The sequence below is a fragment of the Aethalodelphis obliquidens genome, unplaced genomic scaffold, assembly GCF_003676395.1.
Source record: "Aethalodelphis obliquidens isolate GAN/ISIS:26980383/991018 unplaced genomic scaffold, ASM367639v1 scaffold41, whole genome shotgun sequence".
Classification (NCBI taxonomy): domain Eukaryota; kingdom Metazoa; phylum Chordata; class Mammalia; order Artiodactyla; family Delphinidae; genus Aethalodelphis; species Aethalodelphis obliquidens.
The window spans coordinates 5468410-5491952 of NW_020837985.1; the positions used below are offsets into that span (position 1 = coordinate 5468410).

General features: G+C 49.5%; 1 protein-coding gene across 1 annotated transcript in view; it reads left to right on the forward strand.

The window, feature by feature from the left end:
- The first annotated feature begins 1744 nt into the window (after positions 1 to 1744).
- LOC113633686 (translation initiation factor IF-2-like) overlaps positions 1745 to 23543 on the forward strand; it is a 266781-nt gene continuing 244982 nt past the window's right edge. Inside the window, 2 exon segments of the mRNA XM_027132060.1 lie at positions 1745 to 1756; positions 2055 to 3041. Coding sequence (XP_026987861.1) covers positions 1745 to 1756; positions 2055 to 2975 — 933 coding nt within the window. The 3' untranslated portion in view covers positions 2976 to 3041.

Here is a 23543-nt window from a genome sequence, read left to right on the forward strand (position 1 = left end):
TCCTTACCTGTCTCACTGCCCACAGAGTCTCAGGGACTAGTCCGTGCCTGGTAGCAGATCAGGGCTCGATAATGTGTAATAAGAGAATGCATGGATTTTGTAGATAAGGAAGCAGATGCAGAAAAGGGAAAGACTGGTCATGAGCGTGAAATTGTATAATTATAGACCCAGTACTAAACGAGCATGGGCATTTCAGTGATGGAATGGAGGGTGGCAATTTAAAAACAATAACAAAACTAAGAGACAAAGGAGGTGAAGTAAGGGCAGGTGGGAGCAAGGAGTTGCCTGCTTTCTAAAATGGAGATATCTATAATCAACACCTTTTAACATATTTGTCGGCCATTTGTATGTCATCTTTGGAGAAATACCTGTAAATAAATAAATAAAGTGGAGAGATCTACAAAGAAAACACCATGACTTCACTCTCCTCTTTTTCCTCATCTCTTTTCTGAACCTTGGTTGCTGAATTATTTAGGAAGCACTATCTCTCACGTGGTAAAGGAAGATTTAAAGTTTAACAGTTCCTTCAGCTTCATGTTGGCTTCCTCGTCTTCTACTAAAAGAAAATGAAATAAATTAAAAAATAGCAACTATAAGGTATTAAGATTTAAAAATAAACGTATTTTTTCTGTCTGTCAACCCTGCACCTATCTCAATAAATAAATAAATATGCTTAAAAAGATGTTTGGGATTTATCTAATATTTATGAAAGTTATTTCTGGCTGATAAAATTTTGATTTTCTGTATTTTCCTGCATAGTTTTAAGTTTTTACAATGTACATGTATTGTACCCCTTTTGCAAGAAGAAAACGATTTTTAAAAAACTATTGAGAACAGGTACACCAAAATGTAATTGATAGTTAATTTTGGATGGTAGGAATATTAAGAGTTTTTTTTCTTTTTTTTTTTTTTTGCGGTACGCGGGCCTCTCACTGTTGCGGCCTCTCCCGTTGCGGAGCACAGGCTCCGGACACGCAGGCTCAGCGGCCATGGCTCACGGGCCCAGCCGCTCCGCAGCATGTGGGATCCTCCCGGACCGGGGCACGAACCCGCGTCCCCTACATCGGCAGGCGGACTCTCAACCTCTGCCCCACCAGGGAAACCCTAAGATATTTTATTTGTAATTTTTCTGAAATTTTTTTATTTTAAAGAGGAATTTATAAAAGGAAAAATGTGAATTTAAGATTAATGCTTCAGGGATCCAGAGAGGGCAAGCAGAGTCAAGGTCAAGGTTGATGAGTCCTGGGTCAAGGCATCTTTTCAGCCAGGAGAGGCCTCAAGGCAGACAGCTAACAGGAAGGATACTGTAGCCAGATTAGGGTCTCAGGGAATGGAATTGAAGTTGCTATTGGAAGCTGGACCTCTCCTGGCTTGTGGGCGCCCAGCAGGAGCACACCGGCTTCCCCCTGGGTGACAGAGGTCGGTTCCAGGGAGAATTTTTAAGCAGTGAAAGGGCTAAATTCTCACAGTTCCTACAGTGCCTATACAGATGCTGAGGTTTGACAACTGGAGCTCAGAGACCTGTCCAGACCCTCGCAGGAAGCCAGGTACAGAACAAGTGTTCCATGATTATAAATGAATCTGTGTAGTAGGCGGTACGTGGAGCATCACGTGAAGTTTTTTTTTTTTTTTTTCTTTTTCTAGAGAGGAGAGCCATTCACTTTGGGAAGAAGCCACTGGAATAGGAGAAACTGCATAAGACAGGGGAGGGAGGGAGGGGCCCAAGGCCACTGGGTGGGTTAAAATGATAGGGGAGGTAAGGCACTGGGTGGGGGACAGAGAGGCAGCCTTCACTTCCATAATGTTGAAATCACACACTTGTGTGTCTGTCTTTTCACCGGACTGTGACCTCCTTCTACGGCTTGTATCCCCATCGCCTAGCAGGGCGCCCGGTTCCCCTAAGTGCTCCATAGATGATGAACTGAACGGAGGCAGCTCCTCGCTTCGGTCCGGTCCCGGGCTCTTGTAGAGAAAGCAAGATAAACGCATTCCCCGCAGGAGGCCAGGGTTCTCTTGTTCCTTTGGGGGAGACTACTGGGCATTCACAGGGGTAGTTTAATACTCCGGAGTGGAGGGATTGGTGCAGACAGCCGGTCCTCTGCACGGATTTGCCAACCTCAGCCCTGGGGGACAGCTGGAGACGTCGAAGGAGGTGGGAAGGTGCGTGCGCCCCTCTTACCAGGCCCGCGGATGCTGGTGGTACCCAAGGAGGCGCCAGGATCACTAGGGATAGAGCTAAGCCAGGGGTCTTCTGCGCGAAGTGCTCCCATCTCAGAGCATCCTGGTTCACCTATTTCTCCAAACTCGCCTTCCCCATCTGGCAAGTGGGAAGGCTCGCTGGCTCCAGGACCCCTGGGGGCGGGGCGGTGGGGGGGGGGCAGAGAGCAGGACTGCTGAAACAGCTGCACGCAAGTGAATGGGCATCAGCACGGGGTTCGAGCTGGCTCTCTCGGGCCGCGGCGCGAGCGCGGCCAGGTTCCCCAGCCCCGTGCGGAGCGTGCCCTCCCCGCGCCGTCTGGGCCCCCGGCGGCCCAGGCCCTCCCCGCCTCCGCGCGCGGCCCTCCGCGGCAAGATGCCCCGAGCTGCTCCGGTCGCGGGCGGAGGGGCTCGCGGGGCGGCGGGCCGGGCGGCGGGGAGCTGAGGGGCGCGGGCAGCGCTGGGGCCGAGGACGCACGCGGCCAGTCGGGCGGCGCGCGCTTTCCCCTCCCCCGCAGCCCGGAGCGCGAGCCGCCGTGACGTCACGGGCCGCCCTCCAGCCCCGCGCTCCAGCGGGCCGAGCGCGTGCGGCCGCCGAGCACATGGGCCCGCGGGCCGGGCGGACTCCGGGCGGCCGGGACCCGGAGTATCAGCGAGGGGCCGCGAGCGAGGGTGGGCCCCGGCACGCGCCCGGAAGCCCCTGAGTGGATTTCCACGCGGAAAGGCTGTTGGCGGCCCCGGTGACCTGCGGAGACACGGCTGAATCCACCTTCCAGTAAGTTAGAATTCTGTCCTCTCCCTTTCTGGAAACTCGGAAGCCTCGGCCTTGCGGGTCGGGATGCGTGGTGAGTAACTGGACGGAAGGAAGGAGCTTTCGGATGCCAATGGGTGTGTTCACCGTGCACTTTTCTCATCCCCAGACTCTGGACTGGCAGCGAGTTTGGGCGTTTGGGGTGGGGGGAGGGGAAGAGGGTGACATCAAATGGCCCTTGCAGGGAGATAATTCTGGATTTGTGCTCTTGCTGAAAAGCGTGTTATTATCTAAGCTCCCAATATAGACCCCCTCCCGTCGGTACGGGTTTGGATCCGCAGAGACGGTCTGGAGGCCCCTTTTGCTAACCGAGAGGTCTGTGAACCATACGATGCGACCTCCATCCTCTGACCGTCTCCTCCCCCTTAACCCCTACAAGGTGATTTCCGAAAACTCAGCAACTCTGTTTCTTGAAACTTTCTCAGCTTTTGCATTGCACTTACTGATTTGCCGGGGCCCTCGCACCCCTATCGTGGTAATTCTTTTGGCATGGATTGCTGATTTGGTTAGATTTATCCTCCCTAGGCTAATGTGCTCTTATTTATGCCAGTGTTTGTGGTCCGGAGTGTAGACTCTCGGGAAGGGCAGCCATGAGGCTGCATGTGTTCGGTGCGCAGATACACCATGAATTTTCCTGAGAGTTGGCAGGCATGGAATATTCTTGTGTTCACTCGAGCCCCTGATTTCAGGCCCTTCTGTAAGTTGGGAGAAGAGAGGAAGTCCCTTGTGAGGGGTTTTAGGGAGAAGAGGGTGAGGTTGTGGTGTTTCCTTTCTGCTCTTCTGTTCTCCAGAGAGGCTGGCAGCCCCGTCTCATCCCTCCGTTCCCCCACCATTTGGCGTCCTGGCTACTGGAGCTGTTTAGTTGCTGGAGAAAACCCTGAAGAAACGTGTGTTTGTCTGCGGTGGCTGGGCGGGGCTCTGAGGAGGTAGGGACTGCATCTGCTCTGCTGCTTGTCATAGGGTGTCGCAGGCCTCTTTTGCATACTGGCAGCGACAAGTTGAGGCTTGTTCGTTTGACACAGTCCTGTGGTCACAGCGAATCTCTCTAAAGCTCTAACCAGTGGAGAAGGGGGGTGTATGGATCCTCTGAACTCTGAGTGGGACTTCCTGAAAGATTTATTAGGAGAAAAACCTTCCTGGAAGCAGCAGAAGAACGAACACAGAATCTCTGGCTGGGCAGAGCCTCGTGGCCTGGTCTCCAGTATCTGGGAGCAGTTACATCTTGGAGGTGAGGAGTGCCTCGTGGTCTGAGGCCTTGGCACGAGGGTCCGACTGGAATTCCATGCATGGGTCTGGTGATGGAAAGGCTCGGTGGGTGCAGGGCCGGTCATAATGCTGTACCCAGTGAACTCCCCGGGGGGATTTGTTATGTGATCACATTTTTGTTTTGCCTGGTTAAGCGTGGTTTTTATTCTTGTTGTTGCTTTGCCGACTTTGAGTGCAGAATTTTGCATAAACCAGGCTTCCCCTGAAAAGTAGAAGAAATCCGTTTCTTTTTATGGTTGCTTTTCCTCTCTCTTCCTCCGTCTCCTCTCCGTCCCTCCTCCATGCTGTCCGGTTTGTCCTTTCTGTCCAGGGCTGGAGCTTTTCTGGACTGGAAAGAGGGAGTTCTTCTCAGCTCTGAAATATCAGAACTCACCCCCTCCCGCCCCCTCCAGCCCCGCAACTGATTTCTGTGATTGCTGGTCTGAAACCCGGTGGTTCCTCACCGTCCACATCCAGTTGCTCTCTTGTGCTTTTAGCTTCTTTTTCTTCCTCCTAAATGGCAGGCAGGCAGGCTGCGTTTGGGAGTCTGTGTCCCAGGGCCTTCTGCCTGCCCGGGATGGACAGTTTTCTCGGACAGCTCAACGAAAGAACCTCCTGGACGATAAGACAGCCTTCCTTTTATTCCTCTTTGTGTGATTCTCCCTGAATTTGGTCACACCAGTGGCGGTGTTGACCCTTTCCTGCGGAAGTGAGGACCTGGGATAGTTGCTGGTCCATATTCTTTGGCGAGGTAGCCGCGGGCCTGCTAACGAATGGCCGCACTTCACTGTGTTAGATGTCAGATGGCTTTCTGGATGCTCGAGCTTTTTACTTTGTATTTCCTTTCCTAGTTGGCTGGAGACATGGCATTCTCCCTGTTTTGTTTGTTTTTTTTAAACTCCGGATGCTGGTTTGTAATCTCTGTAAGAGGCCAGGACTCCTCCTTTATATACCCTGTGTCTGCGGCGGGGTGGGGGGAAACCCTGAATCAAGATGGAAACAGAGCAACAACGTGGAATAATTTTGACCGTAGATGAGTTCCGTTGATGGTCACTTCTACCCCTTCCCTAGAAAACCTCAGAAACTCTAGGCCTTACAGGAGAATGCTGCTAAAATGGGTCCTTTGACGGGTTCTTCCTCTCTCTCTTCCGTTTTTCTGGTCCCCAGTAATCTAAGGATCTAATAACAGTAATAGTAAATGATAATAATAATAGTTTCTTTCTTTGTTTTTTTGGCCGTGCCGTGTGGCACACAGGATCTTAGTTCCCCCACCAGGAATCGAACCCGCACCCCCTGCAGTGGAAGTGTGGAGTCTTAACCACTGGACCGCCAGGGAGGTCCCAATAATAGAAGTAGTTTCTATAGTAACATTGAAATCGTATATCAGGCCAAGCATGTTCTTCCCATTTCATGCTCGCTATAGCCGCACCAAGGCAGTTATGATAAAATGTCTAGCAGTGATGGAGTTCTTATGACGGGCCAGACTCAGTTCTAAATGCTTTAGATATGTTATCTCATTTAATCTCCCAACCATCGCATAAGGTATTATTATTATTATTATCACTGTTTTGCAGATGGGGGACCCACAGCTCAGAGAGATTAAAAATATCCCTACCCTCACCGCCAGGTCACACAGCTAAGGAGTGGTAGAGCCACTGGGATTTGGACCTGGGCCATCTGGCTCCCTGGTTCTCTAACCACTCCTAGAAGTTAGAGGACAGTGAAACTAAAAGTAAGCAAGGATGCTTCTCGGCCTGGAGCGGGAGGGATCAAGTGTGTTCCCCAGCCTGCCCTCCTTACCCGGCACAGATGGAAACCCCAAACCCTGTGTGAAGACACTGCCTGCTCTGGCTGCCGGCCCGTTCCACTAACGCTGGGGTCAGGAAGCCATGGGAGGGGGGGCTGCAGCGTTTGGAAGATTCTGGACGGGGGTCTGGGGAGCCCGCGCAGAGCCTCAGTCTTGGTGTGAAATCTATGGGCATTTGCAAAACGCTACATCCAGGCGTCCTGCCTGGCTTTGTGACCAGCATATAATCACTGTGAACATTCAGAGCAGATGGGAGACAGAGCTCTTTCTGCAAATGATCACATACCCTCCCCCCCATCCCCTGCCCCCGCCCCCCAAACTATCTGAGTACCTGTCTCTCTCCTGCGTGTGTTCTGGTCCTGTAGCAGCCCTAACAATACAAGGATTGTGGTGGCCCCTCTCCCAACCCTGTCATTAAAAACGAAAACAATGCCAGCCCATAAACACAAGATTCACATACACGAGGCCAAAATGGTCTCAGTCACTTTTTAATTCCAGAATTCTGAATGTTTTTCTTTTATTTTCTCTTCCTCTTTTTTTCTGAGGGGGGCAGGCAGGGGTATGGGGTGTTGTTTTGCTGGTGCCTGGTGGGTAGTCCGAGCCCCAGGGTTATTTGTTGACCTGCCTCTTTTCCCTCCTGGACCATGCATTTCTTGGGAGCAGCAGGGGGCGGGGAAGGGGTGGGGGATGCTGGCAATCATCTTCGTCTGGTGGCTCACGCAGCCCTGGGACTTTGTTGGATCAGGTGGCTGTCAAGAACTGCTTTATTTTCAAGGAAACAAGCGATGCCCAGTCTCCAGTCATTGTCTTCTTAGATGTGAAACAGCCCGACAGGGTGGGAAGCAGAGGGTTTGCCCTGAGGGAAGGGACAGGGAAGAAAGGAAGGAAGACTGAAAGCGGCAGAAGGCACCTGGGTCGCCTGAGGGGCCGTGCAGACCTGGGTTCCTTTGGGGCAAGTTACCTGACCTCTGTAAGCCTGTTGACTCGCCTATGAAGTGGGGATGGTAAAGCACCAGCTTCACCGGTGGCTATGAGGAGGAAATAGGGGATGAACAGCTGGCGGGTGTTCAGCACAGCGCCTGGGCTCCTGGTAAGTGCTCAGCAAGAGTTAGCTAATATTATTACTGTTACAATTATTGGGTTTTATTATTACTTCCTGTGGCTGCTTGGAGTGGTGGTTTCTGAATACGTTATAATGCGTAAAGGTAACATTCTGGTTACATAGATCATAAAATGGCAGTGACTTCACTAGTGTTCTTTGCAAGCATCTGAACAAAACACTGGCTAATAGATGTAAGAAAGAGATAGAAATGGGGAGAGGTCTCAGAAAGGACAGGAATCAGAGGGTGCCCCTCAGGTGTCAGCCTGCATTTATATGTATATATAAAGTTTTTTTCTTTTTTTGGCTGCGTTGGGTCTTTATTGCTGCGCGCAGGCTTTCTCTAGTTGCGGCAAGCCGGGGCTACTCTTCGTCGCGTTGCGCAGGCTTCTCAATGTGGTGGCTTCTCTTGTTGAGGAGCACGGGCTCTAGGCATGTGGGCTTCAGCAGTTGTGCATGCAGGCTCAGCTGTTGTGGCTCGCGGGCTCTAGAGCGCAGGCTCAGTAGTTGTGGCGCACGGGCTTAGTTGCTCCGTGGCATGTGAGATCTTCCTGGACCAGGGCTCGAACCCATGTCCCCTGCAGGACATTGGCAGGCGGATTCTTAACCACTGTGCCACCAGGGAAGTGCCATCAGCCTGCTTTTGCAGGTTACTTCAGCTCTCGCTGCTGCTGAGAGGAGAATAGTTTCCCCCTCCCAGGGATGATGCAAAGCACTTAGCACAGTGGCAGTAAGCTCTTGAGGAAGACGTAAAAATGATTGTTATTATTGGTTATTCTTCAGGGCTCCCTTTCCCTGGTAATTTGGCCCTAACATTTGCTACTCTGTTTAAGATGGATTGGTTGAGCCATTCATTTACTGAGCAGTTACTGGGTGGCAGGCACTGTTCTAGCTCCTGGAGATCCAGCAGGGAAGAAAAGAAACAAAAATCTTTGTCCACCTGGAGTTTCCATTCTATCCAAGCCACACAGTGGGGTCAGGGTGGTCCCCACAGGGAGTTGGGGAACGGATAGAGGCAGCGCAGGCAAAAACTCCACTGACTCCTGACACCACTGTATTAGTAGATGTAAGGTGCTTAGCACAGGGCTGCCGTGTGGTAGTGACTATGTAAGTGGTGGTTGCTATATTTATAATTATTGCCTTCCTTTGGGGGCTGCCTCATAAAATAGCAACCTCCCTAACTCCCATTTCCATTCCTGAGTCTCACTGTTGTCCATAGTACTTGTTATGGACTGAATGTGTTTCTCCAAAATACATATGTTGAAATATTAACCCCCAATGTGATGGTATTTGGAGATGGGGCCTTTGGGAGGTAATTATGGATAGGTGAGGTCATCAGGGTGGGGTCCTTGTGAGGTGATTAGTGCCCTTATCAGAAGAAATACCAGGGAGCTTGCCTCCTCTCTCTGGCCATGTGAGGACACAGCAAGAAGGTAGTTGTTTACAAATCAGGAAGAGAGCTCTCATCAGAAACCAGATTGGCCAGAACCTTGGTCTTGGACTTCCTAGCTTCCAGAACTGTGAGAAATACATTTCAATCATTTAAGCTACCCCATCTGTAGTATTTTGTTATGGCAGCCTGAACAAACTGAGACAGTACTAATCGTTACCTGATATACCGTATATCTGTCTTCTCTCCTGAAATTGTAAACTCTGTAGGGCTGAGGGCTTCATTCATTCATTCATTCATTTATTCATTTTCATCAATTCAACGCATACTTGTTGCATGCCTACTCTGTGCCAAGCAGGGTGCTAGGTGCTGGGAAGGTGGAAAGGAACAAGAAAGATGTTGCACGAATGGTGCTTGCATTGCAGCTGAGGTAGACATTGGGAACAGCAGACATAATAAACTGAGGACATTCACAGTGTATTTGAGGGTAATGTGTTCTATGGGAACAAGTGGAGCAGAGTCAGGGTCTGGAGGACTGGGGTGGGCTGCAGTGTTAAGGTGGCTTCAGGGCAGACTCTGTTGACAAGCTGTTACTGGAGCAGCCTTGAAGGGGTTAGTCTTAGAGGATGGTGTTCCTGGCCCAGGGAAGAGCCAGGTTCGAGGCTGAGGGCAGGGGTGGGCCTGTGAGAGGGAGAAGCAGGATGAAGAACGGATTGGAGTGGTGAGAGCTAGGTGGACAGAGGTGGAAGGGGAAACCAGAGCAGTGTTCAGCGGCGTTGCACGTGAAGTCTCTGGGCCTTTCTAAAAGACTCTGTCTTGTGCACAGTAAAATGGGGAGCGACTGAAGGGTTTAAAACAGAAAGCTGATTTGCTCTGACTTAGCTTTCAAAATGATCAATCTGGCTGCTGTGTTGAGAAGAGACTAAATCTAGGCCAGCAGTCAGGGCACCCGGGTCAAACTGCAGGGGATGCAGGTGCTTGGTCCAGGCTGGTAGTGGTGGACAGGAGCTTCTGGACTGCTCACTGGTGCACTAAAACTGCCCTATCCAATGCGGTAGCCACTACCTTTATGTGGCCGCTGAGCACTTGAAATGAGGCTAGTCTGAATGGAGATGTACTAAAATACACGTCGGATTTCAAAGACTTAACACAAAAAAAAGTGATATATATTCCGTAACATCTTAAGGAAAAACCCGAATGAACTTTTTGGCTAACCCAATATCTCATTACTGAATTCGTTAACGTTAATTATGTGTTGAAATGGTATCTTGGATATATTGGGTTAAATATGATACATCACTAAAATGAATTTCACCTGTTCCTTTTTTTTTTTTAAAAATGCGGTTACTGGAAAATCTAAAATGACCCGTAGCTCAAATTCCATTTTTATTGGGCAGTGTAGCTCTACGACAACGCCTGGGCCGTGATGAGCATTCAGTGAATCCAGAGTGAGTGAGTGAGGGCCAGGCACAGGGGATTCTGCACGGAATAAGGAACCATCCCTGTCTTCAAGAAGCTCCCAGTGTGGGGACTTCCCTGGTGGCGCAGTGGTTAAGATTCTGCCTGCCAATGCAGGGGACCCGGGTTCGAGCCCTGGTCCGGGAAGATCCCACATGAGGCAGAGCAACTAAGCCCGTGCGCGACAATTACTGAGCCCATGAGCCGCAACTACTGAAGCCCGTGCTCCGCAGCAAGAGAAGCCACCGCAATGAGAAGCACGTGCACCGCAACAAAGAGTAGCCCCCACTCGCCGCAGCTAGAGGAAGCCCGTGCGCAGCAACGACTGCTGACCAGAGCGGCTGGGAGGCAGGGAAGACAGGTGGAAATGGAGCTGCAGGCAACTAGGTCTGGTGTGGCTGAGAAGGCTCGAGCAGGAGGGACGTGGGAGATAGGTCTCCAGTCTTAGTGAGGGCCTTGCAGACAGGGAACAGAGAGCTGAGGACCCTGGGCCTTGGGACTGTGCCTGAGGTGGGAGAGGCAGGAGTGGCCAGTGGGTCAGCCCCACCTGCTGGCCCACTGGCCACTTAATGACCAGCAGAAGTGATTTAAATGGGTCCTGCCAACCCTGGGATTGTAACCAGGAGTAAATTCCCAGGTTTACATTTAGAAGGATAACAAATGTAATAGAGGATGGCTCTTCAGAGGGAGGTACCTGAAATGGCCCTGGGTGGACAGAACTGTAATTAGGGAAATTGGAATTATCTTTCCTCCGATGAAAAAAATACAAGCTTATCTCTAAAATTCTGGGGGGAAAAGTCTATAAAGATAAGTATTATTTCTTGAGTTAAATCCAATCACTGTTTTGTCTTTACTGTAGCTTTTTTAAAAAAGGTTGTAATTATGGTATGTATCAATATGTTTGTGTCCTGGCTTTTCTTAGCTATCATTAAGTTGTAAGCATTCCTGAATATTATTACATATGCTTTTGTCCATGTCATTTTTTATTGGGTAGATGATATTTCTGCAATGCTTAGCTCATAATAGAGCTACATATAGCTTACATATGTAAGTTTTCTATTTTTCGTTTCATTTTTTTGATAAACCCCCTGTCCTAGGATTATTGCATCAGAGCATCTCACTATTTATTTATTTTTGGCTGCGTTGGGTCTTCGTTGCTGCACACGGGCTTTCTCTAGTTGTGGTGAGCAGGGGCTACTCTTCTTTGCAGGGTGCAGGCTTCTCATTGCGGTGGCTTCTCTTGTTGTGGAGCACGGGCTCTAGGCACACGGGCTTCAGTAGTTGTGGCCTGCAGGCTCAGTAGTTGTGGCTCGTGGGCTGTAGAGCACAGGCTCAGTAGTTGTGCTGCACGGGCTTAGTTGTTCCGTGGCATGTGGGATCTTCCCGGTCCAGGGCTTGAACCCGTGTCCCCTGCACTGGCAGGCATATTCTTAACCACTGTGCCACCAGGGAAGCCCCACATCTCACTATTTTAAAAGTTTTAGTTAAATATTGTAACTCATGAGATTTGCACGGAAGCTAAATTTGCTGTTATCTGGTGAGACACGTGATGTTTGTTGCTGTCCATGATACGCTATGTCATGAACAATTACGTATAGCGTGTATTAAATGCTAGACACGTGTGCATATACATCATATGCACCTGTATTAGCTTTTTCTTAACTTCCATTTATTTAGCAGATATTTGTGGGATGCCTGTTGTGTGCCAAGCACTGTTCAAGGTCTTGGATGTTCAGTGGTGATCACAACAGGTATGGTACCAGTTCTAAAGGAGCTTATTTCTTAGTGGGGAGACAAGCAAACATACACCAAAAAGTAACACTACTGTCAGGAATATGAAAGAATATGAAATCGAATAATGTGGAAGATAGTGTGTATGAGGTGAGGGGATTCACACTGAAATCCTACATTTGAGTGAGACACGAAGATTTGGGGGAAGTTAACCAGAGAAGGAGCAAAGCACAAAGGAGAAGATTGATGAATATGACTGTATTGTAAAGAAAAAAAGACTAAGAAAAAAAAAAAAAAAGAACAGCTTTAATAATAAAGAATAAAGAGTTCCCCAAAGTCAAACAGTTCTCAAAAGAAGAATGCAAAATGGACAGTACCTGTGAAAGGATTCCAAATGTCCCTAATATAGGCAGGTGTACCGAGGTCTGATCTGTAGACACTAGGGTCCACCCTGTTTAGTAGACAGCGCTAGGTGGTTTGATAAATGCGCACAGCTGTGTAACGCAGTCGTGTAATCATCATCACGAAGATACAGAACATTTCCATCCCCCGCCAGAGTCCCTCCTGCTTCTTTGTAGTCAACCTCCTCCCTGACCCTCAGCTTCTAACAATCACAGATTTGTTTCCCGACCTCACGGTTTGGTTTTGCCTTTTGTGTATAAATGGCATCGTCCAGGATGTAGCTCTTTGAGCCTGGTTTCTCTCCTGCAGGTGAGATCTTCCACGTAGTATGTGTCAGTCGTTGGGTGGATTAGGTTGCAGAGTAGTGTCCTGTTCTCTGGATATGCCACTGTTATCCATCTTCCAGTGGAAGGACACTTGCGTTGTTTCTGGGGCACGTTTTTTCACGTTTTAAAACGTGCCCAAAATAGGAAGTCTGACGCAAGTCTTGGGGAGGCTGTGTGGGGCCTGGGGTCCCCTGACTCAGCTGGTGAGTGCGGGGTTGCGTGAGAGACCAGTTGGCAGAACGCAATGAAATCAAAACATACGTGCAGCCCCACGCCTCGGTACATCTGAGAATTCACAGCTCATGTTATGTGTTGTTGAAGGATACTTCGAGGTGGGTGTGAATGTCTAAAAGAAAATGGACTGGAAGGATCTAGATCAAATGCACTCTCATCCTCCTGGGAGGGAGGAGAGGATGGGGCTGGTGGTGACGGTCAAAGGCTACTTTAACTTTACCTTTCATGTTTTATAAAAGAAGAATATAGGCACATATATCACTTCTGCATTTTGAAAACATATAGTAAGGAAAGCAGACCGTGTGTATATATGACAACATGTTCATGGTTGTAAATTCTGGGTTTTTAAAATTTCTTTTAAAAACTAGTTTGAAGGGACTTCCCTGGCGGTCCAGGGGTTAAGACTCCAAGCTTCCACCGCAGGGGGTGCGGGTTCGATCCCTGGTCGGGAAACTAGGATTTCACATGCCTAGGATTTCACATGCCACCAAAGCAAACAAACAAACAAACAACAAAAAAACTAGTTTGGGGGGGAGGTATTCTAGCCTGAGAGAACAGCATGCATGAAGGACCCAAGGCAGGAAAACGTTTGGGAAGTTCATGATGTCAAGAGACTCCTGTGGGTGGAGTGGAGTGAATGTCCAAGGGTAAGAGACACAGGACCTGGACGGGGTCCAGGGTGGGCAGGTGCCTGGTCTTGGAGGCCTTAAGCACTAGTCCAGGCCTCTGTGGGCTGCTGAGTGGGGCAGAGGCCTGGTTTGATTGACATTTTTGCTCGGTAGACAATGGATTGGATGGTTGACAGTGGTAGCTGGGCCCGTTTGGAGGCTGTGTGGCAGCCATCCAGATGAGGACCCTGGAGCCTGGCTCTAGCAGTGGAGAGGGGGAGAAGAGGACAAATTCAGTATTTATTTTGGGGAGAGAAAGGACTTCTGCCTGGAGGGCAAAGTTGGAAGGGATCCAGGTGGGACTGAAGAGGTAGCTGAGGACCTTCCAGTCCCCGTGAGGAGCTTGGACTTTATCCCGAGGGCGGTTGGGAACTGTGGGAAGTTTTGAACAGGGGCAGGGACGAGATCAGAGTGGCATTTCAGGGAGACCTGTGCACATGTGGTGTCCTGGGCCTGGGGTCACTGAAGAACATTCTGTAGTTAATGTGGCTGAGAATACACCAGCGACCCTCTGGTTGGATGCTTGGCTTTTCCTGTTTTTTAAAAGGAAAGAGGAAAAAGAAAAGGGCCTCTATGTGGGAAGCTCCTGAACTTTACGGGAGAGCAGCTGTAGGAACAGGGGTCCCTTCTGGCATTTATCGTGTCGGGGTTTATCCCACAGTCCACGTAAGTAATCATTCATCCAACCGGGGCCAGGGGCAGTTTTGGGATCACTTAGCCAATCTTCTCACTGAGAGACTTCAAAGAGAGATCACTCCTATCCTTGTGGTGTATCACTTTTTACAAAACAGACGGTTGCATTCGGTCCAAGAACAACCTATGAGGCTAAGGCCTGGCCGGGTTGACGCTCAGAGAACACCTCTGGTGGAGACCTGAGGCTTCTTCCGCACGCTGTGCTTCTCAATGTCATTGCATCCGGATCACCAGCCTTGCAGCGCCGCTCTCCCCTCAGCACACTTGGGAGGAGATGGCCTCCCAGGAAGTGCTCTTGAAATAGAAGGGGAGCTCGGGGCTTCCCCCTGGGCTTTGCTTGGTGCAGAGCTCCCCTGTCCTCTCGCCACGCCTCGAGGTTGGCCAAAGGCAGTGTCTCTTGCCTGTCATTTCCCTGGACAGTCCATATGTGCTTTCTCAGCTAGAGACATTCCCCACATACTTATCCCACTTTTCCCTGCAAAGGGTTTTGGAAAAAAACGAGGGGTGCCAAAGGATAGGGGAGATCACTGTATCAGTCATGGTAACGTGTGGAGGTGGTCTCGCAGCCGCGGCTTACACAGCAGCATACGACGGTTTTCACATTTTATACCTGAGCCGTTGCTGACACCCTTGACCCTTGATTATGCAGCTCTTTCCCCTTTGGTCCAGCAGTGAGACCCGGCATCACTGGCGCCACAACACCCTCTGGAGAGCATCCACTACCGGCCCCAGCTGTCTCCCTGCTCCCACGCCTGGCTTTTAAAAGGGCAAACTAGATCCTGAGACTCAACGACTTAAAAGCTTTTATGGCTTCCCATTATTAGTTCGAGTACCTGCTGTATAATAGACCCTCATGAGTATTGATTGAATTGCTGAGTGATGTGAACCCAGTGATGTGTATCTGGGGTAAGGACCCAGCCCTCACCAACCCTCCAGGCTGAGTGCTTTCTGCCAGACGGATGCCTCTGCTTGGATCAGAAGGGAGGCTTGTCTGATTAGAGGCAGCTGGTGAATGTCGGTTTTGAATAATGAAGGTTTGGAATGGCGTTATTCTGTGGAGAGGGTGGGTGCCTGCAGATTCACTTCTGACAGTCACGTCTCACCCAGCTGGGGAGATGGGACAGGTTTCAATTCCTTTCCCACTTCCTCCTCTAATTAACTCCTGTTGATGCTTTATGATTCAGCCTAGGGGTCACCTCCTTCAGGAAACATTCCTTCATCCCCTCCATGCGCCCTGAGTTATCACAACTCACATCCTGTTGTATTGTGTTGTGGCCCTGGATTCCCAACAGGGCTTGCAAACTCAGTTGCTTAGGAAGACGAGCAGATGATATAAATGCACCAGGTAGGAAGGGTGTGGACTGGCCAACAACTGGTCCCCTCTCTGGACCAGAGGCGGCTGCTCTTTGATTCCAGCTCCCCCTCTCCGCCTCCCCATTTCCCCAGGCCAGAAAGGAGATTCACGGCTGCCAGACCTTCTACTTTTGAAAGAGAAGCTGGGTATCATTCTTTTTTTTAATGAAAATTCTCCTGATTTTCAATGTTTCAATTCAGATTTTTAAAGAAGGCTCACAGGCCAAACAAAACACGTGTGGGCCCGACGTGGCCCCTGGGGCCAGCAGTTTGCAGCCCCTGCTTATGGCTCTCCCTGTCCCATTGCACAAGCTCTTCCAGACATGACGTGCTTTTCTGTGCCCCCAGCACCTTGCAGGGAGCCGGCAGGGCTTGGTGGGTGCTCCCTGCTTAAACCCTTATTGACTTGGGTGCTGCAATAGAGTGCCTCCCGCATAGACGGCATTTACATTTTTTCTCTTAGAACTGTTTGCACATAATGCTGTTCTGAGTTGCTTCTTCAGCCCCCTGCATGCTTTTGTGATAGGCTGTGTGTCCCTGGAAAACTAATCATTTCCTGTTAACTGCTCTTTTCCTTTTCCCCTTCCCTCTCCACCCCCTCAACACATGTTGGCCTTTTTTGGGGGATGTGTGGGGGGGAAGCCAGACCTTTCGTATCCTGCTGGGCTCCTAAAGTGTTGGTCAGCTGTTATTAGGCAGTGGTGGTTTCCGGCTAGCTCATGACTTTTGCCCTCCAAGTTGGTGAGCTTTTGCTCATTTCCATCGGGGGAAAATGCGTGACTTTCAGATTTCTCTTCGTTTACGGTGAGCCGTGGTGGCAAAGTTGCTTAAAGAAACGAGCCAATCAGCTACCAGGAGGAAGCAAAAGCCCCACCCTGTTTTGTTCCGTGTTTTCCATCTTGTTATCTGTCTTCACATTGTGGAGGCAAAATTCAACAAGGAGCTTAATATGTGCCTGAAACTGAGCAAGGCTCTGGGGAACTAGAAAAGAACCGTGGATTTGATAGTCTGGAAGATCCATCCTTACCTTTCAGAGATGCAGAGGGAGAGCAAAACCAACGACAGTGATGATACGGTGTTAATGCAGTTATAGTGCAGCGTCACGTTCTTTATTTAGCATTATTAGGAGCATTATTTAGCTATAAAATGGCATCATAGAGATATTAAGCCCTGACTCTGTGCCACCGTTAAGAACTTGTCCATATTAATCCATGTAGATAATAACTATGAACTGATTACACGGAAAAATCACAGCGGAACAGTGACATTCAATGACCCGGGATTTACTGTGCGTCTCACTTGCTGGTGCTGTGCTAGGGCTTGTAGCTACACTTGGGGAATCCCTTGAGATCCCCACCCCCCTAGTCCAGTGCAGGTATACAGACGTGTGCTTTTGCACATGTCGATGACACCAGGGTGAGGTCGTGGTTGTCAGAGAGGGACAGGGTGATGCTGGTTCTCAGGGGATGAAGCAGCTGATGGCTGAGGTCCAGCTGGCCTGGGAGGCTTCTTTTAGAGGAGGTGAGCCTTGCGATAGGGTAATGGGTGGCAGAAGGAGAGGGGTTTGCCTGTTACAGAAGGGCTATAGTCTCTGTTTCTTATCTTGGAATGGGAATACTATTTCCTCCTTCTGGTTGGTTGTAAGGATTTGTACCAATAACAATAGTATGATTACTGACAACAGCTGGTGTTCTGTGAGAGCCCACTGTGTGATGGGCACAGTGCCAAGGGCTTCCCTTCCATTACCCCATATACTGATCAGCAATACCTCATGGGATAGGAACCATCATCAGCCCTGTTTTTCAGATGGGACAATCTGAGGCTCAGAGACGTTAACTGACTTGCCCAAGTTCACACAGCTATTAAAAGGCAGGTTGGAACCCAGGTCAGAGTGCAAAGACTAGGTTTGGAACCAATCCATTAACCAATCTATTAACTTCAGATACCCAGGAAGTATAAAAATGAATCCTTTTCCCTAAGAAGTTTCTTTTTATTCCCAGCCCTGCTTTCCCATCCCCCTCTTCTTTATGCCCCCCCCCCCCCAAAAAAAAGGGCAGGACAGTTTGACTTTGGCTGCAAATTTTAGCTATGATAACCCACATCTCTGGTTCTAAACTAGACAATCTCTGGATGGAGACTGAGAGAGAAAAGGGGAAAATGAAAGTAGCAGTTGTCCTAGGTGATATGAATTACATTAAAATGGCTTCCAGGGCTTCCCTGGTGGCGCAGTGGCTGAGAGTCCGCCTGCCGATGCAGGGGACGCGGGTTCGTGCCCCGGTCCGGGAAGATCCCACATGCCGCGGAGCGGCTGGGCCCGTGAGCCATGGCCGCTGAGCCTGTGCGGCCGGAGCCTGTGCTCCGCAACGGGAGAGGCCACAACAGTGAGAGGCCCGCGTGCGCAAAAAAAAAAAAAAAAAAAATGGCTTCCAGGTTTTGTTGTTTCTGCGTCACAAACCCGTTTTAATTATACCTAGAAATTGGTACTGGTGAGTAAGAGTGGGGTTGGGGAGGGCCACGAGCAGACTGACAGAGAAGCCCCGAGGGCGAGGAAAACGTTTAGGTCTTTGGACCAGCATTCTCCTCTCTCGCTCTGGTCATTATTGTAAGTGGCTGGCAAGCTATAGGCAGCACGGGTGCTTCTGTCTTCTCAAACTCTGACCCCAGACTGTCTGCTTAGAACCTCAGCTTTGCCACTGAATAGATGCATGGCCTTCAAATCTCTGTACCTCCTGGTTTCTTCATCTGTAAAACGGGAGTAACAGCCCTGCTGTTCTAGGACGGTTAAGAGGATTAAATGAGTGAACACACAGAACGCCCTCATCCCCGATGCTGCTTTCTCTGTGAGGTCACAGTGCGCACCTGACTTTGCCCAGTTTTTTACCTTCCAGTGTCAATCTGTGCTTTCTTGGGGAAATCAAGTCATTATAAATGATCATTGGTGTGGCTCTCCGTGGTTCACTAAGTTCTCCCAGCAGCAGAATCGTCTTGAGGAAATCTAGGTCCGATCATGTAAGTCCTGTTCAGAACCCTCCCGTTAAGTCCTGGTCTCCTTCGGGATGAGCCTGTGACCTGGCCCAGCTCAGGGACGTACGACAGGCTGCCCCCCTCCTGTCATCACTTTCCGTGTGGCTTCTCCACCTTCAGTGTCACTCACCCACCCCCAACACATCCCCGGTCCTCTGAGCTGTTTTGTTTCCCTGTTTAGCATCCGCCACAGTCTAAAGTCCAGTCTGAGTTATCTGTCTTGCCTGGGATCCGTAACCCCCAATAGAAAACAGGCTTCAAGGGAATTTTGTTCACTTTATTGTCTCCTGTATTCCCTGTTGTCCCAAGGGTCATTGGCTGAGTGAATGAATGCAAATAATCTTCGCATTTTAGTCTGACAACAGACCTGTGAATTGGGGCTTCTGATCTATGTTTGACAGATAGGAAACTGCATACTGTTTTCCACAGCAGCTGCACCCTTTTATATTCCCACCAGCCATGCACAAGGATTCCCAAATCTCCCCATCCTTGCCAACACTTGTTACAGTCTGTTTGTACACTTGCTATTCTGTTTGTTTTTAATTTTATAATAGTATGTATGTAAGTGGCATCACATAGTGGTTGTGATTCGCGTTTCCCTAATGATGTTGAGCATCCTTTTTTTTTTTTTTTTTTGGCAGCTCCCGGGCCCTAGCAGTGCAAGTGCCAAGTCCTAACCGCTTAACCACTGGACCGCCAGGGAATTCCCTGAGCATCTTTTTATATGCTTACTGGCCACTTGTATATCTTCTTTGGAGAAACTTTTTTTTTTCGGTATGCGGGCCTCTCACTGTTGTGGCCTCTCCCGTTGCGGAGCACAGGCTCCGGACGCGCAGGCTCAGCGGCCATGGCTCACGGGCCCAGCTGCTCCGCACCATGTGGGATCCTCCCGGACCGGGGCACGAACCCGCGTCCCCCGCATCGGCAGGTGGACTCTTAACCACTGCGCCACCAGGGAAGCCCAAGAAATGGGTTTTTGTTGTTGTTGAGTTGTACAGTTCTTCATATTTTCTGGATAGAAATCCCTTTTCAGGTAGATGATTTGCAGATATTTTCTCTTGTTCTGTGGGTTTTTTTTTTCACTCTCTTGAAAGCGTCCTTTGATGCACAGGGGGTTTTAATTTGGATGAAGTCCAACTTATTTATTTTTCCTTTTGTTGTCTGTGCTTTTGGTGTGAGGTGCAGACAATTGTGCCGAGCTTAGCCAGGGCCGTCCAGCCAGGAGTGGCAGCGCGCGTGTCCTGACCACTCTCTGTACTGCTCTGAGGCTCCATCCTTTGGATTCCCATGGCCCGTGCTTACCCTGGGTTGGTGTCTCAGTTCAGCTCTTAGGTGTGTTATCTTGTTCATCTTCTCAGCATCTCTACCAGCTGTATGCTGTTACCCCATTTCCCAGCAGTGGAGGGGTGCACCCAGCAACCTGGAGCCTGGTAGAGACTCACTAATGCAGCCATCAGCAGCGTAGCTGGGGTCACAGTGCACCCACCGTGGACGTTCCGACTCACCACGTCACTTTCCCACAAAATAAATGATTTGGGAGTCGTGCTTCCCACAAAACAAATGATTAGCAAACATTTTCTAATCATTTGGGGACCGAATTTCGTGTCGTTTCAACAGTTAGTCCACGATATTCTCTCGATATCTACAAGGAGATGGCATCAAGAGCGTCATAGGAAACGAATTCCCGTGAGTCCCCCACCCTGCTTAGGGTGTGACCCGGAACGAATTGCGTCCTTTTTCTAGGCTCTCCCAACTACCAACCCCTAGTATTCTCCCCCTGAGCCGAGTTCTCCTGAATTTTGGTGTGTATTATGTCCTTGCTTAAAATTTTTTCCCTATATTTTTCTCCCTAATTGTGACGTTACTTTTCTTCCTTTTGACCTTTTACAAAATTCCACACCGTACGCAGCGTGCTTTCCTACTCGGCATGTGTTGATAAGTGCACGTGGATGTGGTGTTTCTCACCACCGTCATCTGTTCCGTTGTGTGAACAGACCACAGTTTATTCACCCGTTCTCCAAAGACATGTGAGTCGTTGGCGGCTTTTTTTTTTCTTTTAATTTTTTTCCACCACACACAAGCAGAGCTGCTGTGAGCGTTCTTGTACGCGTGGTCACAAGGGCCAGGGTTTCTGGCTAAGGTGGTAGGACCCCAGGCTGCTTTTGGATTTTCCTGGGATCACAGACTTTCAAAATCGGAAGGGATGTCTTCGGCTGCGGACTGTTGACCCTCATCAGTAATCTGAAAAGAAATGCTGTTGGTGTGATGGTGAGCAGTGTAGCTCCTGGAATGGGACGGCTGCGGGTTCACTCTTGCCTTTGCCTCATCCTGTTACTTAGTTCCTGGTGCAATGAACTTAACTTCTCTCCTCCCGTTTCCTCAGGTGGGAACGGAGGACAAAAGGCCCCGCATCATTTTGAAGTTTAAATGAGATAGTGCGAGACCCGGGGTGGGGTGATAACAGACCCTGAATAAGCCCTCCCTGCTGTTAGCATTGTTCCCTGTTGGCGGTTAAGGATCTCTTCTACCCGCCCCAGACTGATGCTGGGGTAGTAACTGACGCCCAGAATGGTCATGAAACAACCCTGGTGCAGATTACCTTCCCCTCCATGTGGGCCCAGGATTCCAGGCAGGTTCCCAGTCCAGCTGGATCGCTGCCCTCTGCCAGGTCATCTTGGCCTGCCCAGGCGGGGTTTCCCCCCTTTCCCATCCATACTTCCCAAGCTTTTCTGCATGGAATGTAGGAATGCCGGGCACCTCTTCCAGTGTTTACAGCTTAGATACCCCCAGCCAGGATAAACCTTTCCGAAACAGATAAACTGATTGCAGCGGAAGAGAGTGGGCTCCCAAGAGGTCTCACCTGGCCTGTAAGCCTCCACGAGGAAAATGTAGCCATGTCATTCCTGCGCTGCCGCCTGCCTCGCATGCCAGTCTTTAGGCCCAAATTATGAGAGGAGGGCAGGCCGGTCCCTCTTCCAGGAGAGGGAGCGGCTTCATCAGCAAGATTTATTCGTTCGTTTATGGCTTAGATCCAGAGCCTGGGCTTTTTGCAACCGGGGGCTCTGCCTTGTGTTTTGAATCATTCTGATACTTGGTAGCAGAGGGCCACCCAAAGCCACAGGTAATCGCTCACCTGCGTGAGAGGCATAGAAACACAGCGTAATGGATAAGAGCGCGGTTTTCTCCTTTGCACAGCATCGGTTTGAGATCCACTTGCCTTCAAAAGTCTCAGATCTCCCTGGAGAAGTTACCCTCTTGAGTCTCAGTTTCCTCATCTGTAAAACTAGAACATAAGTAGTACCAACTAGATACTTTGTTGTGAGCGTTGAATGCGATTTCTGTACCTTAATGGCTTCCTCCACAACTGGCATGTCGCAGGTGCTCAGAAAGCACTGGTTATGGGCCCCGCATAGGCACACGAGGGCTGGGCCTCTAGCTTCCAGGGGGGTCAGGAAATGTGGGCTGACTGAGCGAAGGTGTTGAGTACTTTCCAGTTTGAAAAGCACATTGATAGACGTGTTGCTTCCTTTCTTAAATGTCTAGCTTTGGAGTCCAGTCCTACTGTCCCTGCAGGATGACGCCGATCACTTCCTCCCTTGATTTTCTCATCTGCCAGCCCCTGTCGGCTCTCACGTAAATAGCTCCACCTGTTTACCTGCCTCTGTTCCGAGGACTCTGCCTCTGTATCTAATCTGTGTATGTAATCCTGACCACAGTCTGTATTAATGTCCCCATTTTACAGACGGGAAAGCGGAGGCAGAAAGGTAAGTGACTATCCAAGGTAACAACTACTGAGTAGCAGGGCCAGAGCCAAGATGCGAAGCCAAGTAGCCTGCTTTTCAGATCTGTTGGTCTAACTGGTTTGCTCTCCTGCCTTGAGGTCATCTCTCCCTCAGGGCTCCAGGTCGTTGATTGAAATGTGAGATGAGGATAGAGCTTGGGGGCATTGAGAGAAGTTTATTAAGGGTCCCCGGATCGCACAGCGGTGGGGGGAAGCCCCTCCAAGGTGAGCTGAAGGGGCAGAGGCGGGATCAGAAGACAGATGTCCCTTGGGCCATCTTCCCTCTGGTGCCTGGAACTTCACCAGCACGAGGGGATTAGCAGCAGACTCACTGCGTTTACTCTAGTAGGCCAGGGGCCCAGGGCAAACGCACTCCCTCCCGGCCAAGAAACTGATAGCTGTAAAGTCGCACCCCACCCACCAGATTGACAGTCTGGTTTTCATTGTTGGCGTAATGAATTATGCTTCTTAAGGACGAGAATATCTTCCAGCTGTTGAGTGGTTTAAATTTCCAGATGTTCCTCTGCCCAGGAAGCGAGAAGGATGCATGATTGCATCTCTTTAAAAGTTGCTGCGCAGAATGGCTCATTACATTTCAACAACTTGCCTGTGGTCCCCAGAGGAGGGAGGGAAGAAGGGACCCATTTACTAGAGTGGTAACGGTAAGTGAAGATAAGTGAACTGGATTTGCAGGCAGGAGGCCTGAGTTCTGGTTCATGCTGGCTGTGTGACTTTCAGCTGAGCCCACGACCACTCTGAGCCTCTAGTTTCCGAAGCACTTTTTAAGAACTAGAGGAAGCATTGTTTGGTATCATCTGAAAGGGGCTGTGTAAACATTAACGCTTACAGTCAATGAAAGCTTGTTGAACTGTAGTTGACAATGAAAGAAGACAGAGGTTAAGTCCATCCTTGTTTTTAACATACGAATATAGAGGCCAGAGAGGTTAGGACTTGTGCTGGCCCGTATGGTCACTGGTATGTAGCTACTGAGCACTTGAAATGTGGAAAAGTCCGAATTGAAATGTGCTGTAAGTGTAAGCTGTGAGTCAGATTTCTAAGTCTTAGTACAAAACAGATCATGTAAAATATCTTTAGTAAGTATTCCTATTGATTACATGTTGGAGTGATAAGATTTAGATATATTAGGTTAAGTAAAAATACATGATTAAAACTAATTTTACCTCTTTCTTTTTGTGATTTATTAACGTGGCTACTAGAAAGTTTTAAATTAGTTTTATGTGTCTTGCCTTTCCATCGGACAGCGCCGAGCTAGACCGTGACACGGACAGCAGGCTTCCAAGTTCTGCAGTGAATACACCCATAAT